Source organism: Pezoporus occidentalis, unplaced genomic scaffold (assembly GCF_034315485.1).
Source record: "Pezoporus occidentalis ecotype Australia unplaced genomic scaffold, CSIRO_AGI_Poc_V1 ctg68, whole genome shotgun sequence".
NCBI lineage: Eukaryota > Metazoa > Chordata > Aves > Psittaciformes > Psittacidae > Pezoporus > Pezoporus occidentalis.
Genome location: NW_026916030.1, coordinates 202,416 through 218,848, shown reverse-complemented (window position 1 = coordinate 218,848; position 16,433 = coordinate 202,416). Strand labels below are relative to the sequence as shown.

At 53.3% G+C, this 16,433-nt stretch overlaps 2 protein-coding genes across 5 annotated transcripts; one reads left to right on the top strand and one right to left on the bottom strand.

Annotated features, from left to right (window-relative positions):
* The first annotated feature begins 391 nt into the window (after window positions 1–391).
* On the top strand, window positions 392–5,350 carry SLC2A6 (solute carrier family 2 member 6). Of its 2 annotated transcripts, XM_062640981.1 has the most exons (10): window positions 392–588; window positions 1,174–1,336; window positions 1,424–1,630; window positions 2,194–2,293; window positions 2,857–3,068; window positions 3,227–3,379; window positions 3,713–3,821; window positions 4,059–4,232; window positions 4,536–4,681; window positions 4,764–5,350. In XM_062640981.1, the coding sequence occupies exons 1-10, from the start codon at window positions 488–490 to the stop codon at window positions 4,917–4,919; spliced, it is 1,521 nt and encodes a 506-aa protein (XP_062496965.1). In that variant the 5' UTR covers window positions 392–487; the 3' UTR covers window positions 4,920–5,350. The 2 variants fall into 2 exon arrangements, with proteins under 2 accessions (XP_062496965.1, XP_062496966.1); XM_062640982.1 differs by lacking the exon at window positions 1,424–1,630 and having other exon boundaries at window positions 393–588.
* Window positions 5,351–5,504: 154 nt separating this feature from the next.
* Window positions 5,505–15,883, bottom strand: CACFD1 (calcium channel flower domain containing 1). 3 transcript variants are annotated; one of them, XM_062640988.1, is made up of 5 exons: window positions 15,796–15,883; window positions 11,601–11,673; window positions 11,154–11,279; window positions 10,903–11,010; window positions 5,505–10,450 (listed from the first exon to the last, which is right to left on the bottom strand). In XM_062640988.1, the coding sequence occupies exons 1-5, from the start codon at window positions 15,866–15,868 to the stop codon at window positions 10,357–10,359; spliced, it is 474 nt and encodes a 157-aa protein (XP_062496972.1). In that variant the 5' UTR covers window positions 15,869–15,883; the 3' UTR covers window positions 5,505–10,356. The 3 variants fall into 3 exon arrangements, with proteins under 3 accessions (XP_062496972.1, XP_062496970.1, XP_062496969.1); XM_062640986.1 differs by lacking the exon at window positions 15,796–15,883 and adding an exon at window positions 15,504–15,686; XM_062640985.1 differs by lacking the exon at window positions 15,796–15,883 and adding an exon at window positions 11,805–12,033.
* Window positions 15,884–16,433: the final 550 nt, after the last annotated feature.

Sequence of the window (16,433 nt, the reverse complement as noted above, 5' to 3'; positions counted from 1 at the left end):
CCCTCACCTGCTCCCTCCATGTTCACCTCCCTTTCCTCATTTCTGGTCTGTGTTGAAAACCTTCCCCCAGGCTCAGACAGATGCAATTTACCCCTGTAAAAAGCAGCAGTGTTTGGCCAGTCTAACTGCTAATAATTCCCCTAGGGGAGAGAAGTGGCCTCAGAAAAGGAAATGGTCCTGAGAGGATTGTCCCTGTAAGTGCCACTGCAGCAATGGGCATTTGCGTTGATGTGAGCTGGGGGGAACAGGAGCTGCCTGGGAGCAAGGTGCAGGCTGCAGGGCACCATCACTCTCCCATGGCTCGCTGCCGAGCGGGGTTCCGGCCCCCCCGGTTTCCTCCCCAGCAGCAGCCGGGTGCGAGCCCACGAGGCACAGATTTCTGTGACGAGGCAACGCCGCCTCTCCCCTGGCGCCTACTGCTGCTTCTTCCTCCCCACCCGCAGCCCCGAGCACCCACACGGTGACAGGCACCGGACACGGCACTGCCATGGAGCCGAGCGCACGCGAGCCCCTCGTCCAAAGGACGGGCTCCTCATACTGGACCTTTCCCGAGAACGCTGGCAAGAGAATCGACAGGGAATACCTGCAGTAAGGGCCAGGCTGGGCCGCGGGGCTGCCTGCGGGGTGGGCTGTGCCTCCCATCCCCAGAGCACTGGGCTGGGGGCAGCTGGTGGAAAAGCTGCTTCATGCTGCTGTTATTGATGAGTTGCCTTGAGAGGGGTCTCATTCTGCCTAGGGTGTGCAGTGCTGGAGGAGCCTGCCTGGGAGAGCTGCGGTTGTGGGTGCTTTTGGGCCATCCGACTCTCATGGGGATTCATGTTCCCGATGGGGGTCTTGGAAAGAACCCCCTCCCTGCTGCACTGGGATGAGCCGGCTGCTGCTTGGCTCCAGCTTCTGCTTTTCTCGGTCTGTTGAACCCTCTGAAAGCTGCCTGGTGCAGAGGAGAACATTGGCAGTGCCCAGGGTATGGGCTCTTGCTCCCCGCCACACGGCAGCAGCAGCTGCTGCTCCACTCGGAGAAACCCTCAGCCTGGTGCTGTGGGGCCATTTCCCAGGAAACCACATGGGTGTCACGAGAGTCTCGGCCAAGGCTGGGGAAGCTGCAAGACAGAGTTAGACTTTCTGCTGGGTGCGATAAGGGCACCCCTCCTTCCTGCTCTGTCCCTCCCTCAGGAGCCTCCACAACAGGCGTCTCTACCTGGCTGTGTTTGCCGCTGTTCTGGGGAACTTCAGCTTCGGCTTTGCCCTGGTTTACCCCTCACCCGTGATCCCTGCCCTGGAGGCTCACCCCAGCCCCGCGCTGAGGCTGGACCAGAACACAGCGTCCTGGTTCGGGGTAAGGAGCGGGGTTGTCCCTGCTGCAGAGGGAGGCAGAGCCGGGGGAGCCCAGACCCACCGGGCCCCCTCTCTGTGTCCCCCGCAGTCAGTGTTCATGCTGGGGGCGGCGGCAGGGGGGCTCAGCACCATGCTCCTCAACGACCGCCTGGGCCGCAAACTGAGCATCATGTTCTCGGCACTGCCCTCCGCCGTGGGATACGCGCTGATGGCCGGCGCCCAGGGAACCGGGCTGCTGCTGCTGGGCCGCGTGCTCACAGGCTATGCTGGCGGCGTGACGTCCGCCTCCATCCCGGTAACGTGCCACTGGAGGGAGCTTGCCGGGGGGTTGCGCGGCAGGAGATGGGGCTGTAGCTGAGCCCGGGACATCCCTTTGCTTTCTGAAGGCATGAGCAGAGCTCCAGCGTTGTGGCTGGTGACTGGGGCTGGGGAAGATGCGCTGGAAAGTCCCAGGGCGATGGACTTTCTTGCCTGCAGAAAAGGGAAGGCAAGTCCTCAGCCCTGCCCTGTTCCTCCCAGCAGTGGTTCCCTCAGCATTTACCAAACGTTGAGCTCATGTCCCAAGCAGAGGGGAAGGCGAGCATTGAGCAACCCTGTGGCACGACTTTCCAGTAATGGGAGTCTGAGCGCGCTGCGCGCTGCTGGAGCACTTCCCCCGTGCTGGGAAAGGGAGGGAACTGGAGGCGCCTGCAAGGCTCCTGGTGCTGAACCAGTCAGGTTCCCACCCCTAGAGGACAGTTTCCCAGCAATTCGGGTTTCCCTTGGCTGCAGTGGACCACTGCGAGGTGACAGAGTTCAGGTTTTGGTGGCAACAGCCATGTTTTAGAGCTCTGTTAAGCAGGTGTTGTCCTGCTCCAGGTGTACATCTCGGAGATCTCCCATCCCGGGGTCAGAGGCACGCTGGGCGCTTGTCCTCAGATGATGGCAGTGCTGGGCTCCCTCTTCCTGTATGCGCTGGGCAAGTATCTCAGTGTTCAGAGGGCAGGAAACCCTCCGTGGGACCTTGGGGAAGGGGATTTTATTTTAAACTTTGTCAGCAAGTTGATTGATTCCTTTCCCTCACAGCCACCAGCCCAGGTGTGCAAAGGGGGCCTGGACAGGATCACCCCTGTGTGACTTTCACTTGTGTGTGTGTGTGTGTGTGTGTGTGTGTGTACACCCAGAGGGACAAACCCATAACCTGCATGGATCATGGCCATTACCACACCTACAGACCCAGGTCCTGCCAAGGTTTTGCCAGTGCTGAAAAGCAGCATGCAATGAACTGTGTGTGTACCTCCTGTGAGCATGTGCCCTGGTTGCTGCAGGATCTTGCTGGATACTCTAAGATCTGGGGAGCTTGCTGGAATTTCCCTGTATTGTCAGCTGAAAATGCTTCTTTTCTAGGAGAAAAATATGTGCAATAACTCAATTTTTTCCCCTGCTGGATTTATTAAATTTAAATTGTGGTATTGCCTACGTGGAGGCACCAGGACACCCTTCCCAATGCGCCTTCTGCTCCTGACTGTGCTGCTCCGGCAGGGCTGGTGCTGGACTGGCGCTCACTGGCTGTCGCTGGGGAGGTGCCCGTGCTTGTGATGAGCATCCTGCTCTGCTTCATGCCCAACTCGCCCCGGTTCCTGCTCTCCCAGGGAAAGAAGGATGAGGCATTGGTGTCACTGTGCTGGCTGCGGGGGAAGGACACGGACTACATACAGGAGTATGAGCAAATCAAGGACAGCGTGAGGAAGCAGGTGAGGATGTTCACCTCCAGCATGGCGGGGGGGGGGGGGGTGTTACCTGGAAGCCACACAATCCAACCTTCTTTAAGCAAGTCCTGAGCCATCTTCTGGGAGCCACAGTGGTGCTCAGAGGGAGCCACACTTTGATTTCCTGGCTTTGTCCCTTCCAGAGCCGGCGTGTTTCCTGTGCTGAGATCAAGGACCCCTTCCTTTACAAGCCCATCCTGATCGCAGGGGGGATGAGGTTCCTGCAGCAGCTCTCAGGTGTCACTTGCATCCTTGTGTACCTGCAGTCAATATTCAAGAAAACTTCTGTCATTCTGGTGAGCCCTGGGGTTGGGCTTGTGCTCCCATTGCATTGAGCTCAGCGCCAGCTGCCCAAAGCTCCAAGCCCCCTGCAGCCCCATAACCCCAACTTTGGAGCACTTTTTAAAGCACTTGGTTAGCAGCAATAGCCAGTGAGGATGCATGAGGCTGGGGAGCAGGACTGGACCCACTGTTTCCCCACTCTTCTCTGAGTTTCAGATTTTCTGGTCTCTTACTTTAGGAGAACAGCTTTGACAAAGTCATCAGCCAGAGTCAAGACAACACATGTAGGAACCTGCTCGTTCCCCAGCTCCCCCACCTCAGCTTCCCCACTACTTTTGCCATTGCAGAAACCAGAGTATGATGCAGCTCTTGTTGGCTTGGTACGTCTGTTCTCGGTGGCGATCGCTGCCGTGTCAATGGATAAAGCTGGGCGGAAGATTCTTCTTTTTGTATCAGGTACGTCTCGTGTACTGTTGTGCAAGAGAAGCTCTTATTGAAGGACTTGCGGGAGCTCTGCAAACATGCAGGAGTGGAAACTCCTCCGATGCTCAGCCATACAGAACTGGGGCAGGGAGTGAGGAGGTCTCTTTCCTTTGGTGGTGACTCAGCTCAGGCGTTCCCAGGAGATCAGTCATTGGCATAGAGAGGATCACTCACCCATCAGTCCCACTGTGCTGTTGCATCTCTCCACAGCTGGTGTCATGTTGGTCTCAAACCTGACCATGGGGCTCTACATCCACTTTGTGCCAGCTTCTCAGAATGGCACTATTGCCAACAAGACCTTGGTGAGCTCTGCCAACCCTTTTGCTGAGCCGACAAACTACATCACCCTCATCCCCCTTCTGGCAACCATGTTCTTCATAATGGGTAGGTACAGAGAGCGAGAGAGCCTAGGACCCACAGCACAGGGCTGAGTAACAGGCTGGGGGGACTCTTCTTACCCAGTCAGGGTGATATGGAGCAAAGAGATTGGGCTTGGAGGTGGAAGGGAGGCAGTTATCCCTGGAAGACCAAGAGAGACAGCATCTGAAGTCACTCTGAGGGCTGACAGAGCATGAATGGGCAGGAATAAAGATAATGGGGCCCAGGGCAGGATTGCAGAAGGCTCTTCTGCACTCCTCAGCAGGCTTCAAAACTTCAACAGCCTCCCTTTACCCCTCCTCCCTGCAGGTTATGCCATGGGCTGGGGCCCCATTACTTGGCTGCTCATGTCGGAGATCCTCCCTCTGAAAGCCCGTGGGGTGGCCTCGGGCCTCTGTGTCGTCCTGAGCTGGTTGACAGCCTTTGCCCTGACCCAGTCCTTCCTCCTGGCCGTGGTGGGTATTGCCTTGAGAGGGGGTTCTGCAGCCCCTCCTGGCACCTTATGCATCAGCCCACATCTTCTGTCACACGTTCTAGAACACCTTTGGTCTCGAGGTGCCGTTCCTGTTCTTCGCTGTCATCTGTGCCGGGAACATCCTATTCACAGGCTGCTGCATTCCAGAAACCAAAGGCAGGTCCCTGGAACAGATCGAGGCCTTCTTCAGGACTGGACGGAGGTCATTCATGAGGTAGGAGCTGCCATGTGCCAACTGTGCCAGGCTACCAGTCCAATCCACATGCGCAAGGGCAACAAAGAAAACTATTACACTGACGGAGGTAGAGGCTGGAGTTCTCTGTGAAGGCAATAGGAGAGGAATGGGCAGCAATGATCATCTCGCTTTGGATGTAGAAGTTGCCAGCTGGAACTTTACCTTCTCTTCTATTATTGAACACTACCTGTTGTGCTCTGGGCAACAGGTCAACCCAAGGCATGGGACCAGGCTAGAGAAAAGATGTCCTGGAAAATCAAACGTGTGCTGCAGACAAAAAAACACAGAAGTGCTTCATGCAGCAGCCACCAAAGCAGCTTGAGAGCCCGAGGGTTTGGCTGGAACACAGCAGCTGTAGCTGTTCTGGCAAAACTTCATCATGTAGTTGCAAGAATAAAACGGTTTTGCCTCCAACTGTGAGATGTTGCCTTGATTTGCAAAGAAGGGAGCTGCAGGCGGGTGGGATGGGAGAGGCAGATGAGGACTGTGACAAGGGAACCACAACAGCCTGCAGCTTCCCAGATGAGTCTCTCGTACTTAAGGACTGTGAAAGAGGCAGAGCCAGATATTTTGTATTAAAAGCTGCCACATTTTATTGCTCTAAAAACACGCATTACACTAGAAGCCTAAAAAACAAGACCGAATACAGTTCACAAAGAAGATCCAAGACAAAAACAAAGAACAGGAACAGACACACATTCAGCTGTAGTGCAAGTGATTCACTGTAGGAAAGACATGGTGGGTTCTGACAATACTTTGTACTGGGGTGGGTGCTTCCCACCACAGGGTTTTACTCATCCATAAAGAAAGGTGGATGTGCCTCCCATCACAGTTGTGTGTGAAGCCTCCACCTCATTTTAAGATTTCAACTGCATAGTAGCAAATTGTCTTATCCCTTTTTCCTGTGTGTCCTGCAGGACTAAGGACATTAAAATTTATTTAGAGCCTAACCCCAGGTAAAACACAGCTGCAGTAGGTGGTTATGGAAGGAGCAAATGGCCTTGCTGAGTATCACATACAACTTCTCCCAAAAGGGCAGAACAACAGAGGCTGAACTGGGAGGTGATTTGCCCAAGCATTTGTTCAACCTCCTGAAATGCACTTGGCACCCTGAGAGTTGGTGGAGAAGCTTGTGTCCTCTCACTCCCAGAACATTCAGCCCACTGTGACAAGGAAGCACAGGGTAACAGCATGGATTTGAACCAGATCTCAAGATATGCTAGCTACTATTTAGAAGCCCTACAGCAGGAGATGAGAGAAATCCCTGAAGATATGCTTCATCAGAGCATTGATTTAAAGCAGCCTAGGAGAGAGGAACAGATGGGCCAAAATCAAACCCACAAAGAAAATTCAGCATTAGACCCAACCTTTGCTGCTGAGACCCATTTCCAGAAAGTTCAGTCCTGGCTGGAATATGATGTTTCTAAGCATGGTCTGATTATGAGAGGTCTGAAGAGCCTCTGCTTTCCACTGACCCTCTGAAGATCAGGATCTATGGTAGCCCTGTGCTAAAGTGTTCTCTTGCTCACATGGCTATGGACTAGGTCTTGATATCTTCACTCCAATGAAAGCCTTCCCTGAAGACAGTGGATGGGGTTTTTTTCCTAAGTTAAAAAAATGACAAAGATTAACTGAGCTTCCCAGGGCTTGGCCTAAGGAGGAAGTGCCCAAATATGAAATGAGGTTGGACTCTTCATGTTCTGTGAGAACCTCATTGGAGAAGTATTTTCTGAGTGACTCCTTTCTTCAGTATAGAAAGTCTGAGCAGTTTCGCTACAGTTTTTATAGTCTGAGAAATCACAGTGGCTCTTTCCAGAGGTAGAATGGTCTTTTTATTCACTGCACACACAGAGAATCAATTGGTGTTACAAAATCAGCTCCTGCCCAGAGCAGTGAGGTCCTGGCACACAGCAGAAGGTGAGCTTCTACTCTTCAGGCCCAACAGACAGCCCCAGGAAATAGCGGAGTTAACATGCACGAGTGCTGTCAACTTCATGACTGAATGGGACATGGAAGAGTTGCAGCTCTTACCTGGGTAAGAAGTGCACAGCTCACGGTGAACGGTGTAACAGTCCGTTGCCAAGTGCACATGTGCTGCCAGTGTCTTTCCACACTTGGTATCAACAACTCACTACGGTCAATGCATCACCCGCTCTTGAGTTCTCAAGTAACAAAACTTCTGCCCCATCATACCCCAGAGGCCCTTCCAAGACCTGGCAAGCAGAACCTCTTCCATAGAGCCCACTAGCCTGGATGCCATCAGCAGGAATTGGGTTGAACCTGTAAAATCTATCTCTAGAGCAGGCTTTTAACTTCATTTATCCTTACACAGCTCCAAGCACACCAATGGTGTCTCTAAACAAAATTAATAACCACCATGCACTGTGAATAGGCATATAACTACTGTGATGCTACTACTCTAAAGGTCCCTTCTATCTCCACAAAAAATGTCTTGTCCACACGGAGGTCAGACCATCACTAACTGTCACAACAACTCTTCTCACGAGCCCTCCAAGTGACCTAGAGCAGCACCTGCCTGCAACAGGGACTGCTACTGGTCTGCGGCATGAGGACAATCAGATGAAGCCAGCGAGGGTCCTACAAGCTCTGTTGTTCATCACCGCAGATGGAGACCAGGCTGAAAATGTTTCTCTATCACCTCTGCTTTGCTTTTCACCTCCTGTCACTAAAGCTACTGTGGAACTACTCACAAAGCAGTTACTACCAAAGACATGCTCGTAGCTACGTGCATCAGTATGCAACATTCCTCTACTAAGCACTACTTAAGTCCCCAAACCCCCCTGAAATAACAGCAGATGTCTTGTTTGCTAGGCAGGACTCAGCACTCAAACCAGCCAGTAAAGGTTCTGTACATGGAAAAGAGCTCCAAGAGCAGAAAGGCTGTTACCACTAAGGTACCCCACGGGCTGCCATGTATTTCCCCTGCAGCACCCCATTGCTGCAGGCAGCATGACCCAGGTGGGAGGCTGTGCTCCCTAACAGTGGCCCGTGTGTTGCGTGCAGCAGCAGGGATCAGCCCAGAACTTGGGGCTCTGAAATGGCACAGCTTTCATTGAAACAAGCTGCATCTGCGCTAGCGGTGCCTACTCTGCATCCCAGACAAGCTGGTGCCAGAGCAACTATGGTTCAGAAGCCGGGGGGAAAGGGGCTTAGCACAAACTGGTTACCCAGCATCCAGCTGCAGGCGCCCATGTGTGTAAATAAACGCAAGCCATGTTCCTGACTGGTGTAAATCCTCACACCTCCCTGAACTCCAAGGAAGAAACAAGGGCTATCATTAGCTGGCAGCTTAGCCCGGCAATCTCCAGGGACCGCTTTGTTCCTGCTGCAATGCACAGGCTACTTCCATACCCAGCCACCTCTCCAGGCCCTGCCAGGGATGTGCTGGTGTTCCCCTGATGTGAACACACACCATACCCAGAGGAAGGACATGTAATATGGATACTTTTCAACACAATACCGCTCCGAAGCTGCAGAGTGGTTGGTGGACAGACCCATCTGACAGACAGCAGTCAGCCTCCAATAGCATTTCCACACATTTCCAGCACAACCACACTGGTACCCCAGGGATTCAAATGGGACCACAGAGTGTTGGTGGCAGCAGGAGCTCTGCTCCCAGGGCAGAGGATGAAGAACAGGCTGCAGTCCCCACCGCCACTGCTCACCATAGCTGCTACCTGCCACGGCTGCCAAGCAATTACCAACCTCCAGCCCAGCAGTTACAGCCCAGTGTTCCTCCCTTCTCTCTCCCAGGAGAGCGGGAAACCAAACTTTGCCAAGCCAGTGGCCCAGAAGAAAACAAAAGGGGTCAAAAGACAACACACTTTTTAGAAATCTGAGAAATGCTCTGAAGGCTGAAATAGGATTCTACAGTTACAGCATCCCAGCCACAGCAGCCAGGGCTCAGGGTTCAGAGACCCCCCCAGTGGGATGAGACAGTCCTTTGAAGGACAGGAAACGGAGCACTCCTTCCTCCCATGTCCAAAGAGAATGACTCTCAGCAAAATACTTAAATAAACAGAACTAAATTATTCCCCCTTTTCCTAATGACAACAAAAAGTAATCATGTGAAAAAAAAAAAATTAACCTCCACAGAAGAAACCATAAGAAGAAGAGGGGGATCTGAGCTTTGTGAGCAGTTTTGTTCTGCATGTTACAAAGCAAACAGAAAACAGGATGTGAAAAGCACTGATGGACCTGGAATAAAGAAGCAAGACATCCCAGCTATCTAAACTGATAATGGTGCAGACTTTGTATTTGCAAAGGAAGGGTATGCTACCTTCCCATACAAAAACAGCACGATTGATACAGAAAGAACATGAACCCAAAGCAAAGACAACATCAAATATAAGCAAAAAGCAGGTCCCTTGTGGGGAAGGATGGGTCACAGGAGCAGGAGAAGAGAGTGAGAGATAACGGAGCAGAGTTTCAGGCTTACAAGAGAAGGTTGCTCCTTAACACCAACAAAAAACCCCTCTTGGCTCAAGCAATCATACCCTTTCCCAGCTGAGGTAAAGCAAACCTTATTCACCTTCTTCCCTAGGAAAAGAGTGAAGCTTAAGAAAAGCACCCTTATTAAGACAAAGTAATTAAAAGTTGTAATTCAAGTAAATTGCAGTAAGTGTCTCCAGCTCTACGCAGAGGAAGCAGGGACTGTGCTTTGTAGGTACCAGGATCTGCCCCAGCAACTCTGGCAACTCCTCTGCAGGGATGGTTCTGGTCTTTGCATGGTTTTTTGCTGAAAGTCCTTTCCCATGCCTGCCCTAACTGGACCATACTCAATGGAAGAAGACCAAGCTTAAGCATCACTGTGCATCGCCAAACCCTGGGTTCATGTGTTATACCTGGGAAGGACCACACCAGGGAGTGTTAACATAAACATGTAACGTGCAACGCAGGTCACCCCCAGCGTGAAGCCAGCAGCTCCCTGACTCCCATGAGACCAGTGCAGGCAAGGAGATGGTATGTCAGCTCTGTCCCTCCTCACCCCATGCAGAGAGCAGCTCCAAAAGGAACTTGTAGGCATCCTTGCTTGTAGGCATCACTTCAAAGAAAGGCTACCTGTTCAGGCTGGTAACAGCACTCAAAAGCCAACACCTCTGCAGAAAAGAAGAAACACCACCACCACCCCACAAGACAAACAACAAACCACAAAAACCTAAAGAATAGGGAACTGTGAGATATCTGGCTGAGGAGGAGAAAGGGGCCAACACACTGAAGTCTGGATGCTGGTGTGAGAACAGGGCACAGCCTGCCCCAGCCCCTGAGATTTCCAGTCGCTGCAGTGTCCAGGAAAATTGTTGCGTTGCAGAGAGGGGAGTGGGCAGAGGGAAGGGCAGTAGATTTGCACAGCTTCACCATCTCAGTGTCCAGGAGAGATTACCCTGAGCTCGCGTGTTTCAGAGACCCTGTCCCTCCAGGGCCCCTGTGAGCTTCTCTTCATCCATCTGCTTCTGCTGCTGGTGGATCCGAGCGTAGGAAATAGCATCCCCCCTGCAGAGAGAAGGAACAGTGGGTCTCTGGGCTCCAGGTGCCCACCATGGTGGGTACAGCACCCAGCAGATAGGTCTCAAAACTGGGGCCTGGGTCTCACTGTGCTGAGGGATGCTGGGAGTGAAATGAGACTTGCTGCCCCTCTCCAACCCTACCAAAGTGTGTCGCTGCCCCCAGAGCTGGGCCCATCTGCCGAACCGCTGCATAAAGACAGCTGGGACTCACAGGGCAACCCAGACTGAGCTTCCAAGGAAAAGCTCAGAGCTTCAGCAAACCCTAGGACCTTCCTCCCCAGGCCTTAAGAGATGATGGCAGGGAAATGTTCTCTGGCACCATTTACACCTGAAAGCATGGTTAGTATAAGAGGAAAGCACAGCCTTAGCAAGGCAGATGGGGTGAGGGCTGGAGGTCCACCTTCCCCTCCCCTCCACAAGCAGACAGTGCTCTCTTACTTCTTGCCGAGCGCCGACAGGCCATAAAGCACCCCGGTGGCAAACGCAATGGCATTTCCAAAGAGCGTGGTGAGCGTCAGGCTGAGCATGACAGGGAACACAGCCATCCTGCAAGACAGAGCAGCCCTCAAAGCCAGGCTCCGCGCCCCGCAGGATGTAGGGATGCTCATGCATTCTGGCGTCCCATATGCATCCCAACGCAGCTCCCGGGATGACTTCAGCACCACAACGCACCCCAGGAGCATCCTCACCCGCAGTAGAAAGCAGCTTTCTGCCATGGTCGCAGCTTGTCTGCCCTTGCAGAGACGGCGTTCGCGAACTCGATAAACTGGCAGCAAAAGGGGGCTTCACACAGGAACAGGACGAAGGCGTTGAGCCTCCAGACAGAGCAAACCAGAGTTAGTCCTGCCCACATGGCCCAGAGGAGTGTCAGCAGTGGCCCCACCCCCAGAGACCAGCAGCTGCTGGCAGAAGGGAATGGCAGGGCTGGACCGCTCTGCGCCCTCCCCACACTTTGATAATTCCCAAACCCTTGAACCCCAGACATACTTTGGATAAGGATATCCCAGTGTTTACCTAAAAAGGGGTAAAGAAAGAACAAAAGAACTCCTGTCCACTGCCCCAGCAGACAGCTCTGCCCCTTGCTCCATTAACGAAACCTCCCTCCCAGTGGAAAAGAAAAAAGCAACTCTGCTCACATCATGCACACGCCAGCTGCGATGTTCAGGGGGTTGATGGTGACACAGTTCCAGAGACCAGCGAAGGCACAGGCTGGAAAGCAAAGCGGTTTCAGTAACTATAAAGACCAACCCTGTGTGCCCACAGGGGCAGCGAGGCCAGACCCAGCAGGCAGGGCTGGCTGCTCCTCCCAGCTCTGCCCACACCAGACCTTGCAACCACACCAGCGTGATGCTGCTCTCCTGTATCTGGGCATGTTTTGCAAAGTAGGCACTGCTCAGAAGAGCCCTTGCCTTGGCCAGCACCTCCAGGCACTGTACAGACCAGCACAGAAGGCCTCTTGGGAAAGTCTGACGGTCTGAACAGGAGCCCAGGATGCAGGGGAGAGGTTTTCATCCTGGCTCCTCCAGCCAGGTATCCTTTTGCTTCAAGTGCTGGACCTCTTAGCACAACACTTGCGGAGAACAGAGCACTTGCTGTTGCATGGAGTCACATACGCAGCACCCTGGGTTTTATTTGCTGAGGAATTACTGCTTTGTCCTGGGAAGAACAAAGAGGTCCCAGCAGGCACCCATCTCCAAGCAGCACAAGGGAAGTTCAGCAAAAACATGACTTGCAGCACCAAGGCACAAAGACAGTAAATAAAGCAGAGGTGAACCCAGCCTCTGCCACACGCTGCCAGTGCTGTGCTAGAGATGGGCAGAAAAGAGCCAAGTTTGTGTCCACTAATATAAATGGGAGCGGATAAAGCAGAGCCCAAAGTATCCCCCACACTCCCGGCTCTGTCATGCAAGTTGAGGAATGAGGCAGCAGGGCCTGTGCCAAGGCTGCTTGTTCCTTCCTGCCTCATGAAACTTGCAGAGCATCCCCAGCACCCGATATGCCTGTTCCCTGCTCTGACAACAGCAGGTCCTGCTGCTCACTGGGAACCCAGCCTGGGCAGGAGGCAGCAGCACATGACTGGGGCCACAGTGACCACCTTGCACAACCCCAGCTACATTCCATAACCCTTAAATGCTGCTTGCAGACCATCAGCAACACAATGAAGAACAGCAGAGGCCATCTAAGGAATGAGACCAGCCTGGGTTTGGGTATTTCAGATGGCTGTTCCTGTTTTGCTAAGGGGACCCCTGAGCAGAGCTGCTGCGGGCAGAGCTGCTATGGGCAGTCCTGTCCCTCAAAAGCCTGGCACAAGTTTGCAAGGTTTCTTTTCAGCAGTCACTGCTGAATCCTCAAAGTTCCCTTAACATAAATAAGTTCCTTATTTATCAGACTGGAAAACAGAACCGCAGGGCTGTGACAGGAGCGATCTAAGGTCACCCCACAGGTAAGTGATCTCCTGGTTTTAGGAAGCAACCAACCAAAGGTATTTTTAAACAGTGGCCAACAGTCACTGGTAACAGTTTGGTGACCTTAGGGCTTTTCTGCAGAGCAGCGAGTCCTGCAGCAGCCTCGCACATCCTTGTCCTACCAGGACAGGGTTGGCTCCTGCTTCAGTAGCCAAAAGGGGATGGAGCTGCCAAGACAGAGACAAAGCCTCACATTGATTTAAAATCCAGATAACACTCAATGGCACGTAAGCTACAGGAGGCAGACAGTTCTGCCATTTGTTCAACTGCTGACCCATCTCAAATCCCTGAGGAAGCACAGATAACTGGGAGTGAAAATGGAGAAAGAAGAACGCTACCCCCACACACACAAAGGCTCTATTCATTTCAAGCAGCTGGTCACTGTCCTCATCACAATCCTATTTTTGCTCCTAGAGCATTTCACAAAAGCCACAGACTCTCCTTGTCCTATTACAAACAGGAACACAAGGGACTTGGCCAAGGTCTCCAAGCCAGCCTGCGCAAGAGCCAAGAACAGATCCTGAACCTTGTCTTGCTCCTGCTCTGGCCCTTGGACCCTTCTGGCTTCAGCAAGTTGTGTGCTGCAGGTGTTTGCATGTGGTAGACATCTCCCAGTCTCAACAGTGCTAACAAAGTTTCTCTTCCTTTCTATAGGGAATTTTTCCTTCTGTCATAAATAATCCAGCCCTGGAGCAGGACCATGATCCAGTTGCTCAAAATCCTTCTAAATGGATTCTGTTCTTTCATAGCAAGCTCTGAAAAACAGCAGCAAACTCCAGCCTTGCTGTTTTATTAGTTGCCCTTTTTCCAAACTGTCCACCTTCAACGAGGTGAGGCTGAACAAGGAGCGTTTTGAAAAGAGCCATTACTAGCAGAGGGGGTTGGAGGGTTGCTGCTTTCCAAAGCTCCCCATTTACCTGCTTGTAAGAGGAAATGCTGCTGCCTCGTTCTGTGCCTGACAAACCTCATGAAGGGAGACTGTCAGGGCTAAAGGGCAAACTGTCTGTCTGCCCAGATCATCAGTAATCCTGTAGAGAGCCTGGCTCTTCTTTGACTCTACCAACGTCTTGCTAAAGCTGAACCCAGGACACCTAACCACGCAAAGCTCTTAGCTTCCCTTTAAAAGCAAGTCATGAGTTCTCAGAGACGTGAACAAAAAGTTGGGAAAATAATCCAAGTATAATTCAGCTGCTTTGAAACATGCAGACCAAGAAAACAGAAGTCTTCAAAGACTTACACTTGTAAGGCACTTGTGCGCTGCTCTAGCACCAAGCGGGCAACGCCACCAACGCGACCCAACAGCATCCTCCATCCGCACGCGTCCTGAGCTCTGCATGGGCCAGAGACACCCGGAGAGCGCCGAGGCCGCGGCTGCAGCCCCAGGCCGTGGGAAAACGCCTTTGCACTAAACCCGCCCTGGGCCCTGCACTCCAGACATGTCCCAGCTGGGCCCTTGGCCGCCAGCCGGGGCCGGGAGTGCGGGCCCCAGGCAGGGCATGGCAGGGCCGGCGCGTTCCGCCCCGCAAGAGCAGCCCTACCAAATCCTTTCACACCTCCGGGATTTCAGCACCTCAGACATGAAACAGCGAGAGCAGCGTGTGCTTCCCCAGCCTCGCGCAGGGGCTGGAACAAGGCTGCCCAACAGCACCACAGGCTATGGGGTCCACTGCAAAAATGTCCGGGACTTGTGCAGGCAAGTCCTGAGGCAAGAGGCAGAGGCAGGGAAAAAGGGGGATCAGGCAAAACTCCACAGCCAAGGGAATAAATCAGGGCTGACTGTGCTGGCTGGGAAACATTCTTGAAGTTGTAGACCTGAAGCAGAAGAAATTCTCCATCCTGTGCTCTGCAGGAGATCAGACTAAGTGGTCATAACAGTCCCTCCTGCTTTTAAGAGCCATTAATCTCTCCACAGAACACAGCAAACAGCACTACAGGACAGGCTGATCTCTGGCAAAGTTGCAAAGATTCTTTCCCTGGGAAAGTTTTTTTCAGCAGGTAATTCCAAGCACAGCCAACTCACTTCACTGTCTGCTGTCTCCCTTCTTCTCTGTGTCCAACATTAAACCCCTTAAAAACACACAACACAAACCAAGTCCATTATTCACCTTCAAAAAAGCAAACACAGGCAGGCCATCAGCAATCTACAGCAGGAGTAGCAGGAAACATGCTCCAACATTCAGGACAGGAAAGAAAGTCGCAAGAACATACAAACACCCACCAACCACATGGGATGAACTGAATTCAATGGCCCCTCTCCAAGCCCTGCCCCTGCTGTGCCTGGTCAGCTTTATCTGCCCAGAGCGCCAGGGCTCAGCTGCTGCTCCGGCCGAGGGCCGTGCCCAGACAGAAAGCCGCGGGTTCTCAGGACCCCCGGGACGCCCCTTCTGCCGGGGCCAGGCTCGGCACGCACGCAGCACGTCCCTGGGTGCCAGAGAAGCCCACCCCAGGGCTCTTTGTTCTGCCACACACAGCAGAGTCCCCTCTGGAGCAGACACAAACCCGTGACCCCAGAAGGCCGCCTCATGGCGCAAGCGTGACCCTTGCACTGGGCCGCACGGGGCCGGGGATACTTACACAGGCCCCCGGCGACCCCGGCCATCCTGCAGAGCCACCTGTACCACCAGGTCATGCCGTCATCGGCGCGGGGAGCCCCTGGCGCAGGGGCCGCTGCCTGGAACTGCTCATCCTGAGCGCTCATCGCACCCCTGCTCCCGGCGGGTCAGGGCAGCCCTCCCCGAGCCCCCGCAGCGCAGGACACCCCCCGTGACAGCCCCCCCGGGCCCCTAGCGCCAGCCCCGCCACCGCTGAGCCTCTCCCCACACCCCCATGCAGGGCCTGGCCCCGCTGCCCCCCCCCCAGGGCTGACAATGGAGGGTCTCTGCCTGCAGCAGCGATGCCAGCGGCCGGGGAGCTGCCTCCACGTCTGCTGCGTGTTGCATTGTGGGTCCCCCCCTCCGCAGGCAGGGCCCTGATGTCACTTCATTATAAATGCCGGTGGGCAGAGCCCGCCGTGTTCCTGCTCAGCCGCTGCCACGGACCCACGGCAGGGCCTGGGCCCCACTTCTCCTGGGTACCGCCCGGATGCTGTTATCCAGGCGGGCAGCACATGCTCAGGAGGAAGGGAAACATTCTGCCCTGAAGACAAGAGGTTAACGCTCCCCTTAATCTGAATGGAATCAGACTTTCTCCCTAGAAAATGGGAGTAGTACTTTGTAAGCAAGAGATGTCCCAGTAGGCAACATGTTGGTATCCAAACACACAGTACAGGAAAACAGCCTGAATTCTCTTAAATTATAAAAACAGCTGCATTTTTTGCAAATGAATGTTGGACATACAGCCAGTAACCAGAGCCCACCTCTGCAGAGCAGGGATTCTGCAGAGCTGATCTGGAACAATAAATAGCAATGAGACTTGGGATCCTGAACAGAGATGGAAGACAGATCCCATCTGCTAAAAGGTTACAAAAAAGGATTAAGAAAAGGATGTCTTTTCATTAACATCTCC